General features: G+C 42.0%; 1 protein-coding gene across 2 annotated transcripts in view; it reads right to left on the reverse strand.

The window, feature by feature from the left end:
• Nucleotides 1–27,318, reverse strand: part of cpsf1 (cleavage and polyadenylation specific factor 1) — a 27,946-nt gene extending 628 nt beyond the window's left edge. Inside the window, exons 1-37 of one of the 2 annotated variants that reach the window (XM_034704747.1) lie at nt 27,131–27,318; nt 26,465–26,630; nt 24,747–24,774; nt 24,516–24,649; nt 24,332–24,412; nt 24,099–24,250; nt 22,719–22,865; nt 22,446–22,585; nt 22,244–22,354; nt 19,715–19,808; nt 19,552–19,639; nt 17,897–18,046; nt 17,674–17,725; nt 17,520–17,593; nt 17,364–17,438; nt 17,198–17,278; nt 15,412–15,507; nt 15,121–15,303; nt 14,160–14,301; nt 13,710–13,888; nt 11,215–11,357; nt 10,947–11,124; nt 10,658–10,864; nt 7,380–7,469; nt 7,145–7,291; nt 6,909–7,061; nt 6,014–6,130; nt 5,626–5,716; nt 5,211–5,295; nt 3,696–3,837; nt 3,441–3,593; nt 3,097–3,273; nt 2,824–2,890; nt 2,692–2,739; nt 2,448–2,603; nt 797–926; nt 3–14 (exon numbers count right to left, since the gene is read on the reverse strand). In XM_034704747.1, coding sequence (XP_034560638.1) covers nt 3–14; nt 797–926; nt 2,448–2,603; nt 2,692–2,739; nt 2,824–2,890; nt 3,097–3,273; nt 3,441–3,593; nt 3,696–3,837; nt 5,211–5,295; nt 5,626–5,716; nt 6,014–6,130; nt 6,909–7,061; nt 7,145–7,291; nt 7,380–7,469; nt 10,658–10,864; nt 10,947–11,124; nt 11,215–11,357; nt 13,710–13,888; nt 14,160–14,301; nt 15,121–15,303; nt 15,412–15,507; nt 17,198–17,278; nt 17,364–17,438; nt 17,520–17,593; nt 17,674–17,725; nt 17,897–18,046; nt 19,552–19,639; nt 19,715–19,808; nt 22,244–22,354; nt 22,446–22,585; nt 22,719–22,865; nt 24,099–24,250; nt 24,332–24,412; nt 24,516–24,649; nt 24,747–24,774; nt 26,465–26,608 — 4,247 coding nt within the window. In that variant the 5' untranslated portion in view covers nt 26,609–26,630; nt 27,131–27,318. Of the gene's footprint in view, nt 1–2; nt 15–796; nt 927–2,447; nt 2,604–2,691; nt 2,740–2,823; nt 2,891–3,096; nt 3,274–3,440; nt 3,594–3,695; nt 3,838–5,210; nt 5,296–5,625; nt 5,717–6,013; nt 6,131–6,908; nt 7,062–7,144; nt 7,292–7,379; nt 7,470–10,657; nt 10,865–10,946; nt 11,125–11,214; nt 11,358–13,709; nt 13,889–14,159; nt 14,302–15,120; nt 15,304–15,411; nt 15,508–17,197; nt 17,279–17,363; nt 17,439–17,519; nt 17,594–17,673; nt 17,726–17,896; nt 18,047–19,551; nt 19,640–19,714; nt 19,809–22,243; nt 22,355–22,445; nt 22,586–22,718; nt 22,866–24,098; nt 24,251–24,331; nt 24,413–24,515; nt 24,650–24,746; nt 24,775–26,464; nt 26,631–27,126 lie in introns of both variants that reach the window. The other variant, XM_034704746.1, reaches the window with a different exon arrangement.

Here is a 27,318-nt window from a genome sequence, read left to right on the forward strand (position 1 = left end):
CGCTGTGCAGCATCCTGAGCACAGAGGGCAAACAGTCAGAGCTACCAACCTAAACTACATCTGTCACTTCAGGGAGGCAGACACCCTCTCTACTTTTAAGAGCAGCTTCAAACTTTTTGATAAAGCTTATAGTTAGAGCTGGATCAGGCTTGGACCAGCTCTTAGTGATGCTGCTATAGGCTTAGACTGCCAGGGGAACTGACACACTGGGATCCTATCTCACCCCCTTCCCCCCAACCCCCTCATCACTTACTTTAACTCTCCCTGTTCCATTAAAGTTACTAACCATAGACCTTTCTGGAGTCCCTGAGCTCCCTTGTCTCGTAGGTTCCTCTGAGCTGCTGTAGACGTCCTCCTGCTGTGGACAATTCCAGACTCCAGCTGATACGGACGTGCTGGACTCCAGCGGCAACAGCTACTACTACTCGTCTCATCACTATCACCGCTCCCTCTCTCTCTTCTTCTCCTCTATCCCTCTTTCCAGACCCAACATGGTCTCAGCAGATGTCTGTCTAACATGAGTCTGGTTCTGCTTGAGGTTTCTGCCTGTTAAAGGAAGTTTGTCCTCTCTGCTGTAACTAGCTAAATACTGTGAGGTGCAATGCTCATGGTGGATTAAGGTGGGGTCAGACTGAGTCTTATCCTGTCTTGGTGTTGGGTCTCTGTTCATAATTTGACATAGAGTGGTCTAGACCTGCTCTGTTTGTAAAAGAGTCTTGAGATAACGTTTGTTGTGATTTGATGCTATACAAATAAAGATTGATTGATCACAGAGAGTTTTAATGCAGAGACTAACCTGAAGGCCTTGGGGTTCAGTCCAGCATGATGAGGCAGCATTGTGTTCAGAGCATTTTGCAACATGAGAAGACGGCGATACGTCTTCTCCTGCATGGGGAGGAGCAGGCCGACCCCTCCGTCTAGAGTTGCTGTTGAAACACAGATTTAAAAACAAGGTTTCACTTCAATGCACAAGTAAAGACATTTATTAAAACACATGAAACTATCATCTCTCTCTCTCTTCCTCTCCCTCTATCCCTCTCTCCAACACGGTCTCAGCAGATGTGTATCTAACATTAGTCTGGTCCTGCTGGAGGTTTCTGCCTGTTAAAGGAAGTTTGTCCTTGCCACTGTAACTTGCTAAATTCTGCAAAGTGCTCTGCTCATGGTGGATTAAGATGAGATCAGGTTGAGTCCTGTCTGTAAGATGGGACTGGATCTGATCCTGTCTTGGTGTTGGGTCTTTGTTAATAATAGAACATAGAGTACGGTCTAGACCTGCTCTGTTTGGAAAGAGTCTGAGGAGAACATTTGTTGTGATTTGGCACTTTATAAATAAAGATTGATTGATTGAAATTAATTGTAGTCAGGCATTCATTTTTGATTCAGGCATCTTCTTCCTCCATCGTTTGTTCTTCTTCAGATAAAAAAACCCCAAACATTACTAATCAGTTAAGTCCAAACTCTAGTGTTCACTACAGGTGTTTTTTGACCGGAGGAACTTTACCCCTGAACTACGTGCATTTTGACTGGTGGACCCAGGGTCTAAATTTAGTTCAGGGGTAGATAATCTCCCCCCTGAAAAGCCCCTGCTAGGGGGGTAGTACTTTTCAAAGGTCCCGGGACTTTCAGGGGGCAGGGTCTGCAATGCTGAACGTGTCTGATTGGTAGATTAACCACAGGGTTTTTATTCTGCCCTCTGTCCACAATAACATCACACACATCTGTGATTCACTTGATTTCTCTTTCTTTCCACCCATCCAGTATCTTGACCGCTTATCCTGTTAGGGGTCACAGGGGGCTGGAGCCTATCCCAGCTGGCTTTGGGCGGAAGGCAGGGTACACCCTCGACACGTCGCCAACCTATCACAGGGCTAACACAGAGAGACAGACAACCATTCACGCACCGACTCACACCTACGGGCAATTTAGAGTGATCAATCAACCTGGGGAGCATGTTTCTGGACGGTGGGAGGAAGCCGGAGTACCCGGAGAGAACACACAAATGCACAGGGAGAACGTGTTGATTCAGTGAATCCATCTGTGAATCCATCTGTGATGAAATATAGCACCATCTAAAACAGACCAGCTGAGTCTCTTCATGCTAACAGGCTAACTGTTGTGTTGCTCATAATGATACCTGCCTGTCCGTCTGCTTCTATGGTGTCATCTGGGATGAATGGCATTCCTCTTTGTGTTACTGCCCTCTACTGGTCAGGTGGTGTAGTGCATTTACTTTTTTTCCCTCCATACGTCACTGGCCTGATTTGCACAATCTACCCGGGACTTCAGCCCGTGGTCGAAACGCAGACAACAATGGGGGCACAGGAACCTTTTAGTTCAGGGGAAAGTAGTTCTGGGGGCTAAAAGACCCTGGAACTCTTGGTGGAAATGCACCTTACGTCTCTTTGTCATCAGCAGCTTCTTGGTGGTCACTCTAATGAACTTACCAAACCAGGTGATGTGCTTGTTGTCCCAGGTCAGAGACTTCTTGCTGCCGGTGTCGAGGGCTCCTCTGCACGGCATCCTCCAGAACGTGTTGATGTTTGCTCCAGCGTTGAAGTCTGCCCTCCTCAGGAGGCGCATTCCTCCAAAGCTCTCTTTAGCTGCAAACACAAACAGCACATTGAGTTAGAGGCTGTGCACTCACCATGCGCTGCTAAACATCTCCACCTGTTGAACTACATCACACACCTTCAGGGAGATACATGTAAACGTAAAGGTTCTTGTCTCGGTCCGACACTGAAAGAAGAGAAAAGAAGGTGAATGAGAACAGAAGGAGATTTGATGTCACATGAATCTCACAGAGAGAAGAAGAAACATTACCCAAGAACCCCAGCTGGTTGTTATCCACCATGAAATCGATGCTGTAAACTTCCAGGGGCTTTGCATCCTGTTCAAAATGACAGAAATTGAAATCAAACAAAGATGGCTGCTGACTTCTCTTCAGCTGCTGCAGCTGCTCTCTTCATGATTAACATTCAAAAACACACAGGAGACGTATCATCAATGCACTCTTGAACATCCTGATCCACAAACACTGCAGTTACTGTCCCTCAGCACTGAAACACAAGTGCTGCGGTTGCGTCACTCTCTCACCCTGCTGACGAGCGACAGCGTCTTGCTCTCCTCCTGGTAGCGGAGCAGTGAGATGCTCTTCATCAGATCAGCAGCCAGGATGAAGTTCTTGATGCTGAACATCTGGTGGATGTGGAGCTGGGTGTCTATGAAGGCCATGCCTGTCAGGTCGTTGTCCTTCAACACCCACAAGAAGATCTGCAGGAACACGGGGAACACTTTGTTTTTCACTTACAGGCAGCTTTGGATCATTTGTCTTTTAAAGAAACATATCAAATGTCCCGTGTGTGTCACATGATGAAAATAATTAGCATCTCAATGGAGTTAAAGTGACACAAGTGTTGTGTGAGTGTGTGAGAGTGGACCTTCTGTCCGATGGCTGACACCAGGTATCCGTTGCAGTGACACATGGCTGTGACCGGCCCCTTCTGTTCCTTCTCATACAGGACCTTGAACTTGTTCTTGGTGAGGGGCTGGCCTGGCTCCGGCACCACTTCAATCACATCCAGGATCAAAATCTGAAATCAAGCAGCAGATTAAATCAATCCTCCGTGTTTCAGTTTTCACTTCCTGCTTCAATCATTTCATTCTGATGTACTGAGAACACGAGAGCTGCTCACTCTGCCTCTGCAGGTGACCTCCTCTCCCTGCATCAGGCAGGTCCCTGCAGCAACGTAGCCCTTCAGCCCGGACACGGTCTCCTGACTCCTCAGTGCCACGGTCTTCATACAGGTCACATGTTCCCACTCTTCCAGGTCGATCCTGACAGGGACAGAGAAGGGGCACCGTGAAGTCTTGGCACGGTGAAGTCTTAGCACACATCTTTAAGAACCATCTCACCCACTTCCCTCTCTGACTGTCTGAAATCAAATCCTGGTTCACCTTCAACTTTATGATCAAACCCAGGTTCTCCTCATTGGTACCAAATCCAACATTTCAAAGCTCCACAGTTTCTCACTGAACATTGATAACTCTTCAGTTTCATTGTTATTGTTATTGTTATTATTATTATTATTATTATTATAATCATTATTATTATTATCATTATTATTATTATTACTACTATCTCTATTATTGTTATTATTATTATTATTATTATTATTATCATTATTATTATTATTATTACTACTATCTCTATTATTGTTAATATTATTATTATTATTATTATTACAATCATTATTATTATTATTATCATTATTATTATTATTATTACTACTATCTCTATTATTGTTGTTATTATTATTATTATTACAATCATTATTATTATTATTATTATTACTACTATCTCTATTATTGTTATTATTATCCTTACTACTACTACTGATATTATTATTATTACTACTATTAATATTTTCATTACTACTCCTACTGTTATGATTACTATTATTATTATCATTACCATTTCTACTACTATTATTATTATTATTATAATAACTATTAATATTATTATCACTACTACCATTATTTCACTGTTACTATTATTATTATCATTTTTATCATTAATATTATCATTATTATTATCATTATTATTACTACTGAAATTATTATCATTATTATTATTATTATTATTATCATTATTACTATTACTGTTATTTATACTATTAATATCATTATCATTAATACTAGTATTATTATTATTATTATTACTGTTATTTATACTATTATTATTATTTTCATTAATACTAGTATTATTATTATTATTATTATTACTGTTATTTATACTAATATTATTATTATCAGTAATACTAGTATTATTATTATTATTATTATTATTATTATAATAATCATTACTACTCCTACTGTTATTATGATAACTGTTATTATTATTATAATTATTATTTCTACTACTATCATTCTTATTACTGTTAATATTATTGTTACTATTATCATTACCATTACTACTAGTATATTTATTATTATTATCATAATTATTATTTCAGCTGAGTCAAAAGTTGCTCTGTGTTTCTAGTCCCAAAAAAAGTGACTACAAAAAGGGCTTCACTCTTATATTATGTCATAATGTTGTCATGTTGACAAATGTGAAGATGGGACAACCCTGATGTGAATTCAAACAAGACTCTCTTGAGTTTGTAAACTGCTCATTTGTTTCTCCAAGGGGTGAAAATGTCTTCTACCGTGTGTTGGGGATGGTCTCCCAGCTGACCGGAGAGATGAGCTGGATGGAGAACTTCTCCTGCTGAGGGTTGATGTAACGATCGTCTGTAGAGGGACACAGAACAAACTACAGTGATATATCTACACATCAAGCTGAAGCGGGGACTCTCAGGAGTGATTAGAGTGTTAAAATATCAATGCAGAGTTCATTTAGATCAGGGGTTCCCAAAGTTTTCAGCCCACGACCCTCAAAATATAGGTGCCAAAGACTCGCAACCCCCAAAATATATATATACCTATAAATAATAATAACAAATATAAATATTAACCTACTGCTACTGATGCTTTTGATAATTAACTGTTCACTAACATTAAACCCCAAGGGGTCCCGACACACACTTTGATTTACTGATTTAGATAGTTGAAATGTCTGACCTCTGTCTATGGTTTCATACTCCTTCTCCTCTCCGGTCATCCTGGGGATGCGTGTGCAGAGCTCTTTCACACTGGTGCACAGCGCATACACCTGGAGAAGGAAAAAAAAAGCCCAAATCACAGTAAAACTTCACATCAAAGACTAATCCTTTCAAAGTCACCCTCATTGATTTTTTTTCGCTCTTGCAGTAAAAAAAACCTGCAGACCAGCGGGCTTTCATCTCAAACTTTTTCAAAGCCGCTCAATCGATACGCTTTTATTCCGCATCGCTTTAATGCGGAGGAGGTGTGTGTGTCTGGGGATCCAGTTTCACACTTTGAATTTGTGTAGTATCGCTGCTGCTGCAGTGCCTCTGGGGCTGCGTGGGCCGATGGAGAGGATCCTTACCTTGGATTCAACGTGGTAGGAAACGTAGTGGATGGTGCACCTCAGTGGGATTTTTCGGACTGGCCATGGGGCGTCGTAGGACAGGTAGGTGGGCAGGACGCTGATCCTCAGCTCACCCTGTGAGAACACAGACAGTGTTTAAATGTTGAAGGAGCTCATATTTCCTTTTCATAGACACGTGAGCTGAAGGCTGCAGCTCCTCCACAGACTGACAGACACAAATATGTTTGAATGATCAGTAAAGAGATTAAGAACGCAGAGATGAAAGTTAAAAACACGGGCAGAACAGCAAGACGGGATTTGATTGGTTTCATCATTTGGCTCCTGATGGCAGGGATTGGTTGGTGTTTTCCCAGGTTTACTCCGGCTGTAGATAGCAGCTTTTTTTACCTCTTTTTTAAGAACACATTATGTATTGATTACCATCAGGACAGAAAGATCATTTTAACCAGTAGAACAAAAAGTGGATCTAAATCTGACTACCAACCCCAGCTCTAAGACAAGGCCTAGGTACGAGCAGTCGTGCACAGAACAGCAAGAAAAAACATCTCAAGATTAGGTCTCACATTGTTTACTATAATAAAACACTTCTTTTTAAACAACTGGTCTAGTAAAAATAACCGTTTTGTTATCTCAAGATGACTCTTGGTAACAACAGAGGATGACATTCATTGAAGTGTAGAACTGACTGTGTACAGACTCTTAAGGTCGCACTGTTAAAGATTAACACTTCATATCACTGTGTTGAGGAACACAATAAAATCATTATTACCATCACTTACCTTTAACCACGACCTTCAGAGTGGAGCAATCAGTAAAATATATCACCACCGTGTGTGTGTGTGTGTGTGTGTGTGTGTGTGTGTGTGTGTGTGTGTGTGTGTGCTCTTTGTACCTGTTTGTTGAAGTAGAGGAAACCTTTGGGGCAGTTGATGTTGTGGAAGGGGGAAAAAGACTCGATGGGGCCGTCGATGCTCATGGGATGGAGCCTCAGCGCTCCTCGAGAGGTGACCAGCATCCAGTGAGGAGAGGGCCCACAGATGAACACCTATGAGGACGGGAGGGGGCGGAGTTATTCATGGCTCAATAATAAAAACATTCTGAAGTTGGTTTAAGCTTTGACTCCCTCACCCCTGAGTATCCAGAGATGTCCTCAAAGTATCTGAATCTGGCAATCCGACTCTTTGCAGCTGAGCTGTCTTCAGCAGCACCGCTCTCCACCTTCCTATCCCTCTTCAGCTTTGATTTCTTTTCTCTGAAGTTAATGTTGTGGGGCACCTGTGCAGAGGGAAGGGGAACATAACAGATTCATTCAAAGTGGACGTGATGGACCCTGAAGAATGCATGAAAGTGACCAAGTTCTTACCTTTTTGAAGCGCACTTTCAGGTTGTTCTGGGGCTGCTGCTGGTCGTACGGGAACGCTTCATAGATAAGGAGCTCGTGTTCCACATGGACCTTAAACAAAGTATAACTCATCATTCACAGTTTCCAGTCAAACACAGGGGATTTATTCTAATGAAACACTTTTTTTATAGTATATATATAAACTTAATAATATAATATTATAATAATATACTATATATACACTGCTCAAAAAAATAAAGGGAACACTTAAAAATGACAATGTAACTCCAAATCAATCACACTTCTGTAATATCAACCTGTCCAGTTAGGAAGCAACACTGATTGTGAATCAATTTCACCTGCTGTTGTGCAAATGGAACAGACAACAGGTGAAAGGAGAGGCAATTATTAGCAAGACAACCCCTATAAAGGAATGGTTCTGCAGATGGAGGCCACAGACCATTTCCCTGTCCTCATCCTTTCTGCCTGATTTTTGGTCACTTTTGCATTTTACCAGTGCCCTCACCACTAGAGGTAGCATGCAGCGGTGTCTGCAACCCACAGAAGTTGCTCAGGTAGTGCAGCTCATCCAGGGTGGCACATCAATGTGTGCTGTGGCAAGTAGGTTTGCTGTCTCCCAGCACAGTGTCAAGAGCATGGAGGAGATACCAGGAGACAGGCCAGTACACCAGGAGACATGGAGGGGGCCATAGGAGGACAACAACCCAGCAGCAGGACAGCTATCTGCTCGTTTGTGCAAGGAGGAACAGGAGGAGCACTGCCAGAGCCCTACAAAATGACCTCCAGCAGACCACTAATGTGCATGTTTCTGCTCAAACTGTGAGAAACAGACTCCATGAGGGTGGTATGAGGGCCAGACGTCCACAAGTGGGGCCTGTACTCACAGCCCAACACCGTGCATGCAGATTGACATTTGCCAGAGAACACCAGGATTGGTAGGTTCGCCATTGGCGCCCTGTGCTCTTCAGGGATGAGAGCAGGTTCACACTGAGCACATGTGACAGACGTGACAGAGTCTGGAGATGCCGTGGAGAACGTTCTGCTGCCTGCAACATCCTCCAGCATGACCAGTTTGACGGTGGGTCAATGATGGTTTGGGGAGGCATATCCTTGGACGGCTGCACAGACCTCCATGTGCTAGCCAGAGGTACCCTGACTGCCATTAAGTACCGGGATGAGATCCTCAGACCCATTGTAAGACCATATGCTGGTGCAGTGGGTCCTGGGTTCCATCTGATGCATGACAATTCCCGACCTCATGTGGCTGGAGTGTGTCAGCAGTTCCTCCATAATGAAGGCATTGATGTTATGGACTGGCCTGCTCGTTCCCCAGACCTGAATCCAATAGAGCACCTCTGGGATATCTTCTCGTTCCATCCACCAACACCACGTTGCACCACAGACAGTCCAGGAGTTGACTGATGCCCTGATCCAAGTCTGGGAGGAGATCCCTCAGGAGAACATCTGTCGTCTCATCAGGAGCATGCCCAGACATTGTAGGGAGTGTATACAGGCACGTGGAGGCCACACACACTACTGAGCTTCATTTTGAATTGTCTTGAGGAATTTCCACAGAAGTTGGATCAGCCTGTGATCTGATTTTCCACTTTGATTTTGAGTATGATTCTGAATCCAGACCTCCATAGGTTAATGATTTTGATTTCCATTGATCATTTTTATGTTATTTGGTTCTCAACACATTCCACTTTGTAATCAATAAAGATTTTCAACTGGAATATTTCATTAATCGTCATCTAGGATGGGTTGTTTAAGTATTCCCTTTATTTTTTTGAGCAGTGTATATTATTTTTTTAAATAAATAATCAGGGCAATTGGATACTTGACTGTTCAAAATTGAGGGAGAAAAAATAAAATAAATAAAAAGCAAGTAAATATATAAGCTCCTCTAAAAAGGTTTGGAAATATTATTTCAGTCAATTAATTCTCCCATTTAATAATACCAAAAAGCCTATTTTATATGGTTGGAAAGCCTGATGAGTCACATTTACAACAAGGTATAACTTGTAAGGATTGTGCATTTGTGGAATGAGCAACACAGCTAAACGTGCTGGTCATGCCCCCAAATAATGCGTCAAAATCCCCTGCAATATTCTCCTGTTGGTATTCACTCTTGAGTTCTGCAGCTCTGTGCATTGTGCACCAGCTCCAGTAACAGGCAGAGACAGACCTAGAATGATTTAACCCCTTATTGGTACAGTAACAGATATGTCAAAGTAACACTAACAGACTGAAAGTACAGATATATTATTTTTGAGGCCTTCAGAGGTGAATTTGTTGCCATGACAGGAGAGTTTGAGGTTGACATCCTTTAAAAACACTGTGGTGCAATTACCTCCAACAATCATAAGATGGTGATAGTTGCGCTCTAACAGCACGTCGCTGTCAGAACAGTTGTAAGTAAATTAGATTATGTTTGCAGTGAGGCTCATTTGCATAGAAAGAGCCCTATTTAGCTCCAAATGACTGCAAAAGGGATCAAAGTATGCAAACAACACCAGCTAAGAGTGACAGTATCTGCTCGGCAGCACAGTTTGTGGTGCATTTTGCCATTTGCATGTGCTCTGTGAATTAGACCATGTTTGTTGACCGATTTGCACAGGTTCAGAGGATGCAAAAGCTGCACAATCCTTTTGTGAATCAGACCCTTCAAGTTTTATTAGGTATGCTATAGTTATGTGTCTTTATTTTAGTCAAATCAAACAGGATTGTGTAATAAACAAAGCCCCTCAGCTGCCTGTGACACGTCCACCGCAGGGTTAAAGAAGTGAGGCACAAACATCTGTACAATCAGCAAAAAGGGTCCTATCGTCCATGTGTGGGAATAAGAATTGACGGCATGTATGCATGCTTCAATGAGCCAGTATACATTAATCCCCTTTTTTTGTGAGGTCACTTTGTCTGCCTTTGCTTACTGTTTGTAATGAGGATGCTGTTTGTACTGATACACGATTCACGCTCACGGGTGTCTAATGTCCTGATGATCTACTTCTGTGTTCATGAACACTTTTGCCTTTGAGGCTGTTAAAGGTCTGGGTGTCTGCTTGCAGACGGTTTACCTACTATGCACTTGATTCTCTTGTGTCCATACAGACTTGCTTGTTATTATGGATAATGCTCTTCATGTCATTACACTCCTGTTTTTATTTATTTATTTTTATATATTCTATTCTATTTATTTATTGTTATTTACACATTTCTCATTTATTTATTGTTATTGCTATTGTTATTATTATTATTATTGTTTAAGAAAAACTCACCAATAAATACGGTCTGCTTTGATTGTTTCCAAGTGAAACCAAAGACACTTCTTTAACCAGTGGGATCTCTCCTTGACGTGTAACTTCCTCCTTCTTCCCCTCCCCCTGGGCTGCTGATTGGCCGGACGAGCTGTCCACCAGCACTCTCTGACCAACTGGGAAATTCTTCACCAGGAACACCAGTCGCCAGTCAGGAAGCTGGTAGATCTGTTCAAAGGTAAGAAAAAAAGGGCAGTTAAAAAAAGTGTTGACTTATGATTGATATTCTCGTGTTGACAGATCCCATTACCTCCATCACACCGCTCTCCCTGGTGATCATGCACCAGTGGCTGGGCTCTGCTTTGCCTGAGCTTCCATCACTTCCAGAAGCAAACGCTGCGCCGAAGCCGCGGCCCAATTCATCCTTAGCAGACGCTGCGCTGTTTGAGTCTCCGTACAACATCTCCTCCTCGTCATCCACCGTGTTGCTAAACAACACAAAGGAACAAAAGTTTAACTTTAAGGACAAGACACCAGACAGTGACTCAAGAGAACATGTGCACGTTTACTTTGTTTACCTGAGGTCCTGGATGATGGTCTCTGCTTCAGACTGACTCCTGAGAGCTGTGTCCTCTTTGACGGAGGAGCAGCTCACTTTGTTTTCTGTGGTGAACATTCCACTCACATCTCTGTACGCACACAACGCTATCACACGAGATTGCTGTTGAATGGGAGGCGGTTTAAAACGGATTAGTTGAAAGTCAATATAGAGGATATCAAAAAGCTTGCACCCAGGGATGGGCAATGATTTTCAAATATTCGTTCACTTAGTAAAGATCGAAGAGTTACTTTGAATATTTTCTCATTTTAAAAGTACAATTTTTCATCCTTTTTACTGGTGCCTGGTTGTAATACGGTGATCCTGCCAGACAGAGCGAGTTAAAGCTGTTTGCTAACCGCTTTAAGTCACAGAAGAAGAAGAATGCTAAATGCATTAAATAGCAAAAGAAGAAGAAAACATTAGTGACACTCGCTGCGATTTTCTCTGTTTCTGAATCTCACACTACTACAGTCATGGCCAAAAGTTTTGAGAATGACACAACTATTAATTTTCACAAAGTCTGCTGTTTCAGTTTTTATAATGGAAATTTGCATATACTCCAGAATGTTATGAGGAGTGATCAGCTCAACTGCAATTAATTGCAAAGTCCCTCTTTGCCTTGAAAATGAACTTTATCACCAAAAACACATTTCCACTGCATTTCAGCCCTGCCACAAAAGGACCAGCTAACATCATTTCAATGACACACAGGTGTCACACACATTAACACAGGTGTGGGTGTTGATGAGGACAAGGCTGGCGATCAATCTGTCATGATTGAGTGACTGGACACTTTAAAAGGAAGATGGTGCATGACACCATTGTTCCTCATCTGTTAGCCATGGTTACCTGCAAGGAAACACGTGCAGCCATCATTGCATTGCACAAAAAGGGCCTAACAGGGAAGTTTATAGCAGCGAGTAAGATTGCACCTCAGTCAACCGTCCATCCAATTATCAAGAACTTCAAGGAGAGAGGTTCAATTGTTGCCAAACAGGCTCCAGGGCGCCCAAGAAAGTCCAGCAAGCACCAGGACCGTCTCCTGAAGGTGTTACAGCTGCGGGATCGGGCCACCACCAGTGCAGAGCTTGCTCAGGAATGGCAGCAGGCAGGTGTGAGTGCATCTGCACGCACAGTGAGGCGAAGACTTTTGGAGGAAGGCCTGGTGTCAAGGAGGGCAGCAAAGAAGCCACTTCTCTCCAGTAAAAACATCAGGGACAGACTGATATTCTGCAGAAGGTACAGGGACTGGACTGCTGAGGACTGGGGTAAAGTCATTTTCTCTGATGAATCCCCTTTCTGATTGTTTGGGGCATCTGGAGGAAGGCTTGTTCGGAGAAGACGAGGTGAGCGCTACCATCAGTCCTGTCTCTTGCCAACAGTGAAGCATCCTGAGACCATTCATGTGTGGGGTTGCTTTTCGGTCAAGGGAGTGGGAGTGGGCTCTCTCACAATCTTGCCTAAAAACACAGCCATGAATAAAGAATGGTACATGAACGTCCTCCGAGAGCAACTTCTCCCAACCATCCAAGGGCAGTTTGGTGATGAAGAATGCCTTTTCCAGCATGATGGAGCACCTTGCCATAAAGCAAAAGTCATAACAAAATGGCTCGGGGAACAAAACATTAAGATTTTGGGCCCTTGGCCAGGAAACTCCCCAGATCTTAATCCCATTGAGAACTTGTGGTCAATCCTCAAGAGGCGGGTGGACAATCAAAAACCCACAAATTCTGACAAACTCCAAGCATTGATTATGCAAGAATGGACTGCCATCAGTCAGGATTTGGTCCAGAAGTTGATTGACAGCATGCCAGGGAGAATTGCAGAGGTCTTGAAAAAGAAGGGTCAACACTGCAAATATTGACTTATTGCATGAATTCTGTGTAATTCTCAATAAAAGCTTTTGATACTTATGAAATGCTTCTAATTGTATTTCATTATACCATAGAAACATCTGACAAAAACACCTAAAAACCCTGAAGCAGCAGACTTTGTGAAAATGTAATATTTGTGTCATTCTCAAAACTTTTGGCCATGACCGTACACACGTATTTCCAGAGACTGAGCATGGCTGTAAAATGTAAACACACACGCCACACTGTGTCACAGAAACACAGACATAAAGACGGAGACAGTGCGCGCTACTAGCAGCACCTCGTCCTGCTGCTGGTTAATGAGACTGACACACAAACAGACTGTTAATGGGACAAGTGTTTGTGTTTGTGTGTTTGTGTGTGTGTGTGTGTGTGTGTGTGTGTGTGTGTGTGTGTGTGTGTGTGTGTGTGTGTGTGTGTGTGTGTGTGTGTGGGTGTGTGTGTGTGTGTGTGTGTGTTTGTTTGTTTTTGGGGGGGATTATTTGAATAATCGTTGAATAGATATCAATGATTATGGAATAGTATTTTGGCTTGAAATGCCCATCCCTACTTGCACCAAGATGTAGACAGTGACACTGGAGGAGCACGGTCAACTCACTGTGGGGATCTGAGGTTTCTGCAGGGCCAGGCGGTGCGTCTTCCCCATGTACGAGTCAGTCTTCAGCACAAACATAGTGACCACTCCCTCTGCGGTCATGATGACCACGAAAGGGTCCGCCACAGAGCAGTGCACTATGGGAGAGCCCAGGTCCACGGGGATGAAGTGGAGCTGTGTCACTAGAGGCAGAATTTCAGAGAAAACGTGTGTGAGTGAACTTATGTTAAAAATGACCAGGGCAATTGTTTTGAAAAACATATTTTAGGGTACAAATGAAGCAGCTCACAAAGGACAGCAATGTTTGAAATGTAATACTTTGCAGCTGAAACAACCTTTCTGCATCTCATTTATCGATTCTAAAACAAGTCATGTAAAATTCAGTGTGGGTTACTGCATGCTCCTTTGCTGTGTGCGACTACACACCACACGATGCCATGTTTTCTAGTTTACCTCCTTCCAGCAGCCGAATACCCATGGGCGAGACTTGGATGATGTACTTGTTGTTGCCGATGTTTCCAGCGAACACGGTGGGTCCTTGAGTGGCAAATCCACTAGTGTCCAGCTCCATGATCTCCTGACCTGTCTGAAGGATCTAAACAAACACACAGCAGAGATCTATGATAAAACACTTGAATGATGTAAAGATAAGTATGTGATGTGAACTACAGAGGATATGTGTCTTGATAAAGCTTATAGTTAGAGCTGGCTCAGGCTTGGACCAGCTCTTAGTTATGCTGCTATAGGCTTAGTTTACTAAAGTCAAATTCCTTGTGTGTTCAAGCATACTTGGCGAATAAAGCTGATTCTGATTCTGATTAGCTCGCCCAGCCAGGGCGCTCTGTCTGGGGGTTAGGGTCAGGGTTAGGGGTGAAGCCAGAGGTCCTGCTCCCCAGCCAAGGTGCTCTGGGTTAGGATTAGGCTTAGACTGACACACTGGGATCCTGCCATTCCCTCTCTCTCCTCTGTCTGCCTTTCTCTTACTTTAACTTTTCCTGTCCCATTAAAGTTACTAACCATAGATCTATCCGGAGTCCCTGAGCTCCCTTGTCTTGTAGGTACCTCTGGTTTATCCGTCTCACCACTATCATCTCTCTCTCTCTTCATCTCCCTCTATCCCTCTCTCCAACATGGTCTCAGCAGATGTGTGTCTAACATGAGTCTGGTCCTGCTGGAGGTTTCTGCCTGTTAAAGGAAGTTTGTCCTTGCCACTGTAACTTGCTAAATGCTGCAAAGTGCTCTGCTCATGGTGGATTAAGATGAGATCAGACTGAGTCCTGTCTGTAAGAGGGGACTGGATCTGATCCTGTCTTGATGTTAGGTCTTTGTTAATAATAGAACATGGTCTAGACCTTGATTGCTATGTGTATATCATTATTTCAGACATTAGAGATGCACTGAGACAGGTTTCTACCATGGTTGAGTCCTCTCTGCTCAGAATGAGAAAGCCATGCTTCTTCGTGTCGTCCTCAATAGGAGCATCTGCCTTCTCCGCATCTTCCTCTTTCTCCTTCTCCTCTTTGTCCTTCTCTCCCTCTTCACCATCCTCACCGGTCTCTGTTTCTGCCCCGTCTTCTGAGTCGGTACTCTTTGCAGGCTGAAAATAGAAAAGTCATATCTTAAAACAGTAGCCATCACCAGTGACAGAACAAATTCAAATGAATTCAGTGATATCCAGAAGCTGTGAAGCAGACATGAACTGTACTTTTTTGTCTTCCTTCACTTCATTTGAGATGACCGTCCACATGTCATGGCAACCTGGCAACTCAAACGTAGTGACTACTTGAGGTCGGATGCTTCTCTGAGGACAGAATGGAGATGAATCAGAGTAAGTCACAGACAGAGACAGAACATAGTCTCTCCACACGTATTAAGTGAGCGGCTTGTGTCTGGGGTGTTTACAGGCTACTCCGTCGATCTCTGAGGCAGCCCTGGTATACCCAGATTTCACTGTGGCACCATCACTGGACCTGTGGCAGACGGCCCTCACGACCACAGGTTTTAGGATGGTGCGGTAACATTTATCATGCACATAACTGAGCGTACAGAAGCCCGCAGAGACGAGTGAGAGATATCTGATAATCTTTTAAAGTGTCCAATCTGAAGTGTTTTTCATCTCTTTCTATGACTCAAGAAGCAAAAGTGTTTTTATTGTTCTAGACCTAGGATTGCAAAATTACGGGAATTTAAGTTGGAAACTTTCCATGGGAATTAACCATAGAATGTATAAAATAGAAACGTAGTATCTGTGACGTCACCCATCTGTTTCTGAAGAGCTGTTTTGAAGCCAATCATCGGTGGGAGACATATTGCTGCTGTGGAGCGAGTGTGACATAAAGAGGCGGGCTTTGAGCCTCCTAGCCAACAGCTACAGTGTTCCCGCCTGTCAATCAAGTCAGCTGTGCCTCTCATTGGAAAACTTGTAATCTCAATATCTTCGAAATTGCTGCATTAGAAAAATATTCACCCCTCGTACAGTGTGTGCCGATCGAGAAATGAACTATCCAGACTACACTGGTCTTTTGAACCAGGCTGTAAACATGTTTATTTCTGCTGTAAAGATCGGCTTCTTTGAATTGGTGTGTATGTGGTTTCTGGTACTTCCAGAGCCAGCCTCAAGTGGATCCTTGATGAACTGCAGTTCTTAGCACTTAGGTTGCCTCTTAGAATTAACGGGAATAAAAGGGAATAAAGCAGGAATTGACTAAATTGAAGGTTGGCTCTTAATAGGGAACTTAAATATAGTTGTGGAAAATATATTTTAGCATAATCCTGACTAAAACAACCAGATTTCATGCAAGTACAGTGGAATATCTATGCTAATCCTAGATCACATGCAAATAGCACACTGCTTACTGCATGGCTATTGAGACCACGCCCCCTACATGCACTGTGCATTCCTCCATCACATGAAGCACAGGTGATTTCTAGAATCCTGCAGAGGCTAGGCTTGAGAAGCTTGAGGGAAGATTCTTTTTTATTTGCATGTTGAATGGGACTTTGTTGGAGGGAGAGCGGCTCTTTTCATTTAACATTTTGAATGGGACTTTGTTGGGATTACATTGTTGTTAATTTTTGAATGTGTTGGGTCGGGGGGATGAGTAATATTTAACTCAACATTCATGTTTTTGTTCATCAATGAAATAATTGAATACATCTGTTTGAATTGTATTATTTTGGATGGATGTCTGCTTATAACAAAACAAATATTTATGCTCGGATGTGATACCTTTACATTAAATTACCCTCAATTCACAGTTAATTCCCATAAAGTCCGATGTAAAGTTTCCAATTTGGAATATTTCCAAAATTCACCAGCTTAACTTCCCATGAAAATGTACTGTAAACTTTCTGGAAATTTTCCACCCCTTTGCAACCCTAATCAGACCCGGATGTAGGATCACTAGACCTTTCTCTCTCACTTGCTGCTCAGGGCTTTTGTAAACCAGGAACACATTAAAACAGCACACAGCAGCAGTGAGAGGACTAACCTGAAGGACAGACAGTGCACCGTTCTTGCCGTAGCCAGAGCACACCACTACCTCCAGGTCGGGCTCAGGGTTGCTCTGGAACTGTGGGTGAGAAAAGAACAGAGTCAGACCACTTTCAATCAAGTTCTCTCTGCAGAGACACCATGAAGTGTTGTAACGTGCGTACTTCTTCAGACAAGAAGGCAGGCTCGCCCATAGCAGCATTCGCACAAGGTCCAATGTTGAGGATGCTGTCACAAACCTGTACCAAAACAGAGGAAAAGAACTCAGTGGACTGTGCATTGCCATAAAAAGGGAGTAAATATTGGGATTGTTTCTGTACCTCAAAGGAGTACGTGGCCAGCTGAGTGCCTGACTGGGCCTCATTTCCATAAACTTCTATCTCATCGACCTCATCTGAAAAAGAGATGAGTGAAACACAGCTCGGCTGACACACAAACATCTCTGGCTGACAGAAGCCATATCAAGCAACATACCCGTCCAGTTGGTGGAAGACTCCATACGCTTCTTTTTGCTCGGTGGTTCCTCCTGAAAGGATTCATTATCATGTTCATTCAAAGGTATTTAGCAGAACTGCCAGATAAACAAGAATCACCTGAGTGCTTTAATTTAAAGACTAACGAGGTCTTTCTCTTAACTACTTACTTCAACTACTCAATCGTACAGTGAGTAAACAAAGTCAAACTCTCTTCGTCTCACCTGTTTTTCTTTGTCCTTGTCTTTGTCTTTGTCCATCTTTTCTTTGCCCTCTTCAGGCAGCGTCTCCTGCAGTTTCTCAGTGTACTTCAAGAGCAGTGAGTTTCCCAGGCGGGAGCCGAGGAAAAGGTAACCCGGTTCCATGGTCACCATCTGGAGAGGGACAGCCCAGAGTGTTTGTATAAAAAACTCAGAACATTTATTGATTTTTTACAATGTTACAATGTTACAATGTCATTTAGCAGACGCTTTTATCCAAAGCGACGTACATCATCTTTTAGCTCAAGAAGAGGACAAATGTTGCAGAGATAGAACAAACTATTTGTCTTCTCAAAACGAAGCTGAACAAGCTATCAAAAGTTGTGTTGAAAGATTAGAGTTGACCCTCAGCCGGATGCATCCCTCATAAACGTCTTTAGACCATCATTAAATATCTGATGAGGATATTTTGAAATCTTAATAAAAACTAAACTAGTTTGCATTCCCAGGAACTCCCTCTGTGTTTCAACAGCTGTGTAAACTCCACAAACACTGACACATTCAGCTGAAGGTCTCCAGTTTACAGGGTCACTTTTAAAACCGTAACACCGGGAGAGACGCATTCACGGTGGACTGAGAGAAGACTACTGTTACAAGCTGCTAAATCAAGAGAATCACAGCTTCTTCTTTTGAAAAGTACACACACATACAAAAAAGATAGAACAAATAAAAACTAATGAAAGAAAGAGAAATCAAGTGAATCACAGATGTGTGTGATGTTATTGTGGACGGAGGGAGGAATAAAAACACTGAGGTTAATCTACCAATCAGACACGTTCAGCATTGCAGGCCCCGCCCCCCAAAAGCTCTGGGACATTTGAAAAGTACTACCCCCCTAGCAGGGGTTTTTAGGGGGGAGATTATCTACCCCTAAACTAAATTTAGACCCTGGGTCCACTGGTCGAAAGGAACGTGGTTCAGGGGTAATGTTCCTGAAAGTTCATTATTGTATTGAGTATCCTGTGTTACTCCGGTTTGAATTGAGAGATTTGATAGTTTGGAACTCTTTATACAACTTGTCTCCAGGTACAGCCTTTTGCGAACGATTAAGAGTGAAGCATAATGAACCCATAACAAGTCAAGTACCCAGAAGTAAACGTGCTGCTGCTCGGCCTACAGAAACTCCAGACCTCCTGTGTCCACTGAACAAAGCACTGTTAATGTAAAGCTGCTTTCTTCAAGAGTTCTACCTGTTTTCAGTTATGGGGTTTTGGGGAGAATGAATTTTGCCTTTTGTGAATAAGGAACACTAAATTGAGACTTCTATTGGTAAATTCACAGCCTATCATGACGCTGCTCTACCATTGCTTACGCAGATAGATGTGAGGTCACTCTGGGGCTCAACTGATGACGTGAACCACCAAACTCTGAGATAGTAGCCCTAGAATTAAAGTCTAAGATGTTCTTACTCAAAGCTTTTTATCCTTGCTCATATATTCATGTTTTTTTGTATTATTCAGCTGCTTTTAACTCAGAGCTCTGATATAAGCTTTTTAAAACCCACATCAGTCAAACCTTAATCCTTCCTAGTCTTTGTGTTTATCAACACAAACACAAAGAACAAAGTGAGTTCCTTTCTCATCATCCTGGCGCTGCTCACAGCTCCAGGCAGGACTTACACACGTGGTGAGGACGCTGGCGGCAGCTTTGTCAAAGTGGAACGCCCGGACGCTCCTCATACCGTCAGTGATGAGGGTTAACACGTAACTGCAACACAAGAAGAGTCAGTGAAGATTCATGAACGACTACTACTCTTCTTTAATTCTTCAAGTGATGGCTCACATTTCTCCTCCTTTCAAAGAGATGACCATCTTGTCGTAGGCAATAAAGTCGGACTGTGCACAGTCCAGCGTGAGCCTCACTTCCTCCTGCATACCTGGTGAAGCACAAGTGTCATTCAGGGAGTTGTACATCAATCAATCAATCAATCAATCAATCAATCAATCAATCAATCAATCAATCAATCAATCAATCAATATATATATATAGCACCTTTCATACAAATCAAATGCAACCCAAAGTGCTTTACAGCGATTGAAAACAAGAATGAAGCAGATATAAAATGATGGAAAGACATATTAGGGGAAATAATAATAATAATAATAATAATAATAATAATAAAAATAATAATACAAAATAAAATAGAGACTAATGCACACCAACAATAAAATATGTGTAATTCAAAAAGGTTAAAGCATCATAATTAAAAATACAAATAGTTAAAGTAAATTTAAAAGGTAAGGATAAGAGTTAAATATATATCTAAGGCTAAAAATATCAATAAAACTGAGATAAATAAAATAAATTAATTAATGAGTAAATAAATAACAAATAGAATAAGATAACAGTTAAAATTATTAAAATAATAAAGCAACATTTAAACCAATATTAAAGTAAAAAGTAAGTAATAAAATTGTTAAACCCTTCATAAAAGCCAGACTGAATAAATACGTTTTTAGTTCCCGTATCATCACACGCACCGCCTCCATCCACCACATCACATCCATCCTGCAGCAGCTCCACTGGCTCCCCATCACACACCAGATCAACTACAAAATACTTCTCCTCACCTTCAAAGCCATACACAACCTCGCCCCTCCATATCTCTCTGACCTCCTCCATACTGCCACACTCGCCCGCACCTTCAGATACTCCTCCTCCATCCACCTCACTGTCCCCCCTGCTCGCCTTGTTACCATGGGGAGCAGAGCCTCTGGAACTCTCTCCCACCTGACCTCCGCAACACTGACTCACTCCCACATTTTAAATCCAAACTCAAAACCCATCTGTTTAAACTGGCTTACTCCATCTGACCACAACTCCTCTGTCCATTCACTTCAAACTTTTTAAAGGGGACATATCACGCTTTTTTCATCAATATATATTGGTCTAAGAGGTCCCCAAAACATGTCTTTAAAGTTTATGCTCAAAAAAACACTTTGAAATCAGATTTTGGCATGCCTGAAAAGTCCTCTTCTTCATTCCTCATCAGAACACTCTGTTTTCCCTCTGACCACGCCCCCTCAGGAAGTGGATGTGCCTCGGCTCTCCAGCACGTTGATCTAATGTTTACATGTTGGCTGAATATACACGGCTGCTCAGAGATCACGTTACTTCAACCCTCTGAATCTGATCCTGACGGAGAGGCGCCTGTAGCAGGACCTTTAAGAAGGATTGGCCATAGATTTAGTGTTTCTTGTTGTTTTATTTATCAGTATGTAGACGTGTGTCTTGGTACACAGCTACGAACATGTAGCTATGTGGCTATGCTAACTAGCGCTAGCACTTATCCATGATAAGTAAAAATCATCCACTAGATCTTCAAATCTGCAGACGTGGGGAGTAAAACCGACCTCTACCAGAAAGGCAGCAGGACCTTTCTGAAGGATTAGTCACATATTCTGTGTTTCTTGTTGTTTTATTTGTCAGTATGTCGACGTGTGTCTTGGTACACAGCTACAGCTACAGCTACAGCTACAGCTACAGCTACAGCTACAGCTACAGCTACAGCTACAGCTACAGCTACAGCTACAGCTATGAACATATAGCTATGTGGCTATGCTAATTAGCGCTAGCACTTATCCATGACAAATAAAAATCATCCACTATATCTTCAAATCTGCAGACGTGGGTAGTAAAACCGACCTTTGTGTTTATTAAGACAGCCTACAACTAGCATGCCTCCCTCCTAAGCTCCTTGTTAGCACACATGTGTGCAGGTAATGAAAAACGGGGGAGGGATTCAGTATTATTTTATACAGTCTATGGGCTGAACAAGCTCCGAGCTCTGACTCCGTGACAGACCGGATATTGTTGTTACGTAACAAAAACACTGAAGTCTGAAACGGCTGGTTTCACACACATTTACAGAAAGGTGGAGAAATCAGAACAGGGGCAGAATGGATTTTTTTCATTCTCGGGGGGTTTGTAGACATGCCAGGGAAACATATTTCAGGTAGAGAACCATTAAAAAGTCAATTTTGCATGATATGTCACCTTTAAATTGTCTTTTATTTACTGTTTGTTATTTAAACTCTGTTTGTTTTTAATATTGTAAGGTGACCTTGAGTGCCAAGAAAGGCGCCTATAAATAAAATGCATTATTATTATTATTAGTTTAGGTTTAAAAGTCTGAATATCTCAATCAGCTCCCCTCAGATCCTCCAGCTGGCTGTTCCATAATTTAGGAGCGTAGTGGCTGAAAGCAGCGTCACCAAATGTTTTTGTTCTGCTCTTAGGAACAGGTACCTGGTTCTTAGGTACATGAAGCAAACACACAAGAATAGGAGTGTTTTCTGTTCTAACACTTACGCAGAGGGAATGCTGTGGTCCCCACTGTCATGGAGTTAAGAGACACTCCGTACGGTGGAACGCTCTGGTTGAGATACAGCAGTGAGTTCACAGCAAACACCACAACACCACCTGGAAGATTCAGAATGTAGATTCATTACCTCCAACAGAAAGGCAACTCCACGATCAGATTGTTTAAAAGGAGATCATTCACTGAGCTCACCAATCGGCTTTGGGACAGCCATGACCTGCGTACAGTCATAAGGCAGGTTACTGAGAGACCAGATGACGGGATGAACCTTCTGCATTATGTTGAGAGAGATGGCAACTATACTGCAAGTGTCCTGACGCACAGCAACACGCCTGTCAGTAGAAAACAAGATATCAGAGTACAGTCAAAGAGTCAAACAGTGTCACTAATGCAGTGTCAGCTTTGTCTTTGTACTATTTGAAGATGAAAAAGTTGTTGACATGGCTGATAACCTGCTGGACTCACCCGGGCCATGTCTGGTTGGGCTCAAACAGAATGAGCAATGTTGGCTCGTAGTAGCCGTGAAGGAACTTCATGTCGATTATGTTCAGGAGCTTCTCGTCCAGCTCACGGACGTCAATGATGTAGCTAGGCAGGAAGCTGGACTTAGGTCTGTAGACAGGAAGAAGACAACAAAGCGTTCATGTGTCAGGTAAACCAAAAAGAAAGGAGTTTCAATAGTCCAGGCGGGAGGTGACCAGGGTGTGAATCAAAATGTCAGTATTGTTGGGGGAGAGAGACGGATGCAGGCGAGAGATGCTTCGGACTGTAATGACAGGGTGGGACAATTCTTCTGCCAGAGTTTATTCAATCAAATGAAAGTTTTTCCTCTTTTGTTTTTATTTTCTGGAGAACTTTTTGGGCTCTACGGTTTTTAAAGTTTCCGTTAGAATGAAGGGGGCAGTATTTTAGATGGGAAACATTCATAGATTACCTTTACTGTGGCCGATACTGTGAGTTTTTCAGATGAAATAAAAACAGAGCTTTTCAATGTGGTAATTAGGGATGCACTGAAATGAAAATTCTTGGCCGAAACCGAAAATGAGGAAACCAAGGCCGAAAACCAAGACACTGAAAGAAATGATTATGCCAACTATTAGTATGGTGACCGGGGTCAGTTGTAACATTTCACTCCTTGGATTTGAGATTAAGCCATGCATTTTCTGTTTGTGTTGCATAGACATTTTCTGGGCAATTTATTAGCAGACACTTGAAGCTAGTTTGTATAGCAGTTTGAACACACTGGGTTAAAGGAGCTCAAAGTTACAGACAGAAATGTAAAAAATGTTACAACTGTCCCCGGTCTCCCCTACCATTGCATTTCTGGTTCTGACTGTGTCCTAACCTCACTAAAATCAAGGATCTCATTGAACAGATCAGATAGCGAGGGTGCATGTCCCTCATCTGGTTCAGAGAGACCAGTCCTTTTTTCTGCGCTCTGTTCTCCTTCTCCTGTGCTGTGTGCTTCTCTGTCTCTAAGCGGGTTCTCCTCATCCATATTTATTTTACATCCACGTATTGATCTTTATAACGCAGATCAAGTACAGACACTATGAAGTGCAGAGGATCTGAATAGAAGTCAGTGAAACCTGTGCTGACAGACTCTAAGAGTGTACTTTTCATTGTTTTCACTCTGTGGTCCGTCTCAACCTCTTTGCTTAGAGGTCACTTTAGTGCTGAATTAAAGGAAGAACAGATGCAGACATGTTGGCCCTTACCGAAAAAAACGAAAATGCACTTTTGGGACGAAAATTTTGGTGCATTCCTAGTCGTGATATGTACCTATATATAAATCAGCCTTAAGAAACATTAAGACGCAGAAAGTGTAGTAGACTGTAAGCGTACCCTTCTCCAACTCCACCCTCCTGTTCATCCGTCAGAGTGTCTTTCCTGAACGGCAGCACCACCAGCTGGGTGCCATAAACCAGCATCACAGCACAGCGGTTTTCTGGATCAACACGGACGAGGGGAATGTGTACATTCTGTACAAAGCCATCCTAAGAGACAAACAATAAAAAATGACTCGACTTGTTCTGTCTTGAGGGATAAAGCTACTGATCACTCTTCTTTTTACTCACTCTGAGCTCGGGCTCCTCAAAGTAATGAAGGGACAGCGTCTTGAGGTCGTGAGTCCCAGGATCGTACTCCACGACAGATAACTAGTGACAGAACAAACACACCCAGAGGTCAATCATAACTACATAGTTTATGTTACATAGTTATAAATCACAGTTAGTCAGTGTTCAGCTTAAACAATGAGACCTTGGCATCTTTAAAACTAAGAAGGAGTGCATCCCTGTTGGCTCCCACGAGCTGCACGCTGGCCATGGACATCACATTGCCAAACAGAGAAAAGGAGGCCACTTGCTCAAGCTTCTCCTTGCGTGATTTGGAATCTGTAAGAAGAGAAGAATAACATTCATCCACAAATGTAACAAATATGTTTATATGATTTATTTTAGTACGATTTTCACCACTGAGTATTACACATACCTGAAGACTTGTCAACCTTTGACGTACTCTGAAATAATAACAGAAACGTTAACCACATCGACACAGGAAAAACATTTTTGAAGTTAGCACCCATTTTCATTTTTAGGCGTGACAAAATCTACATGGGTGACATTTAATCTGATGGATGGAATATGAATGATAAGAAGAAAAAAACAGCAAGAAAAAAAGCTGTCACAAGGAAGTGGTTTAAATCTTCCCACCTCCTATCGAGGACTGGATTAAAAAAAAAAGGAATATGCATTTTGGAAAGTTTGTCATTCTCCCTCAAAGTTCAAAAAGAAAGATTTTGCAGGATTTGGACCAAATGGACGGAATATGTTAAACATTAAAGGCCAGATTTCATCTGACTGAGCAGAGTGATGGAGTGAGGATCTGGTTTGTTCTTATTTTCTCACACCTGTTAGCTCACTCTGGATTTTGTCTGCCTGTGTTTTGTTAGTCTTGATATTGTCTGTCTGTTTTGTTAGTCTTGATATTGTCTGTCTGTGTTTTGTTAGTCTTGATATTGTCTGCCTGTGTTTTGTTAGTCTTGATATTGTCTGCCTGTGTTTTGTTAGTCTTGATATTGTCTGCCTGTGTTTGGTTAGTCTTGATATTGTCTGCCTGTGTTTTGTTAGTCTTGATATTGTCTGCCTGTGTTTTGTTAGTCTTGATATTGTCTGTCTGTGTTTTGTTTGTCTTGTTTTTGTCTGTCTGTTTTGTTAGTCTTGATATTGTCTGCCTGTGTTATGTTAGTCTTGATTTTGTCTGTCTGTGTTTTGTTAGTCTTGATATTGTCTGTCTGTGTTTTGTTTGTCTTGTTTTTGTCTGTCTGTTTTGTTAGTCTTGATATTGTCTGTCTGTTTTGTTAGTCTTGATATTGTCTGCCTGTGTTATGTTAGTCTTGATTTTGTCTGTCTGTGTTTTGTTAGTCTTGATATTGTCTGCCTGTGTTTTGTTAGTCTTGATATTGTCTGCCTGTGTTTTGTTAGTCTTGATATTGTCTGCCTGTGTTATGTTAGTCTTGATTTTGTCTGTCTGTGTTTTGTTAGTCTTGATATTGTCTGTCTGTGTTTTGTTAGTCTTGATATTGTCTGCCTGTGTTATGTTAGTCTTGATTTTGTCTGTCTGTGTTTTGTTAGTCTTGATATTGTCTGCCTGTGTTTTGTTAGTCTTGATATTGTCTGTCTGTGTTTTGTTAGTCTTGATATTGTCTGTCTGTGTTTTGTTAGTCTTGATTTGTCTGTCTGTGTTTTGTTAGTCTTGATTTTGTCTGCCTGTGTTTTGTTAGTCTTGATATTGTCTGTCTGTGTTTTGTTAGTCTTGATATTGTCTGTCTGTGTTTTGTTAGTCTTGATGTTGTCTGCCTGTGTTTTGTTAGTCTTGATTTGTCTGCCTGTGTTTTGTTAGTCTTGATTTTGTCTGCCTGTGTTTTGTTTTGAAATTGTCTATCGTATGATTTGTAGCTGTCAGCTTTAAAAGTCTTACTGTGTCTGTGTTGTGTTGGTACCTGCCTTGGGACTACGGATGAAGTCTGAACATCTCTGCTAAGTCTGGTACAGTTACATTGATGCTAAATGCATTAATGTTGATTAATATGCACTGTCCCAACTCCATACATAAATAAATGAAAATGAAAAGACATCCCAAAAATCTTCTTATGTTTGTTATTGAAAGCTAGTCCTGATGAAGGAAACACTGGAGCAGATTTTCATTACCTCCACATCATGGATGATCCTGTACACAAACAGCTGGGACGTGCCAGCAACAACCAAGTTCTTCTCCTTGCTGGAAATGAAGTTGCAGTAGACGGAGAACTCCACAGCAGTGGGTGTGTGGGCTTGTCTGTACACAGCATACATGGTGGAAGAGTATCCTCAGCATCTGAGAGGTGAGAACATGGATTCAAAGGTGTTAAAAGCAAGTCAAAGAGAGGCACATAGTAAGTATTCATTTGTTGTAACTGGGTAGCAGTGAGAAATGAGGTTGAATTAGGTTTTTTCACTTAATCTACACACTTTACTGCCCATATTTGTCATCACAAACACTGCAGTGGAAGGATTTAGTGTATAGCTCAGCACTGTGATGTGTGATCAAGCCATGCATGTAAAGAATTGAGAGATAAACAAACGCTAACCAGCCTTAAACCACCAAAGGTAGAGTTACTCTGTAGCTAGCGGCTCAGTTATCAGATTTTCTTCTTCAGCAGCAAACAGCAGAACTCATGCAGAGATCATTTGGACTTTTAGGAGTCACAGCTATCAAAGTGTAACATTAGCTGGGTTAGCATCATGCTAATGTCTCAACTAGCATCCTAGATGGCAACAGAGCCTGCACCTGTCACGTTTCAGCAAATAGTGAATGAAACCTATCAACGTACCTACATCAAACTCGTTATCAGAGTATGTAGTTTTATTGGTCCTCCTTCTGTGTACATTTAAGGTGACATCATGTGTTGGTATCTAACTTCATCTAGTTAACCGATAGCTTGGTAAGCTAGCAGTTCGTTGTGGCCGCTCTCGTCTTCTTCGTCACTTCTTGTTCCGGCAGACTCGCTGCTCTGAGTCCCTCT

The sequence above is a fragment of the Notolabrus celidotus genome, chromosome 16 (genome assembly GCF_009762535.1).
Source record: "Notolabrus celidotus isolate fNotCel1 chromosome 16, fNotCel1.pri, whole genome shotgun sequence".
NCBI classification, from domain to species: Eukaryota; Metazoa; Chordata; class Actinopteri; order Labriformes; family Labridae; genus Notolabrus; species Notolabrus celidotus.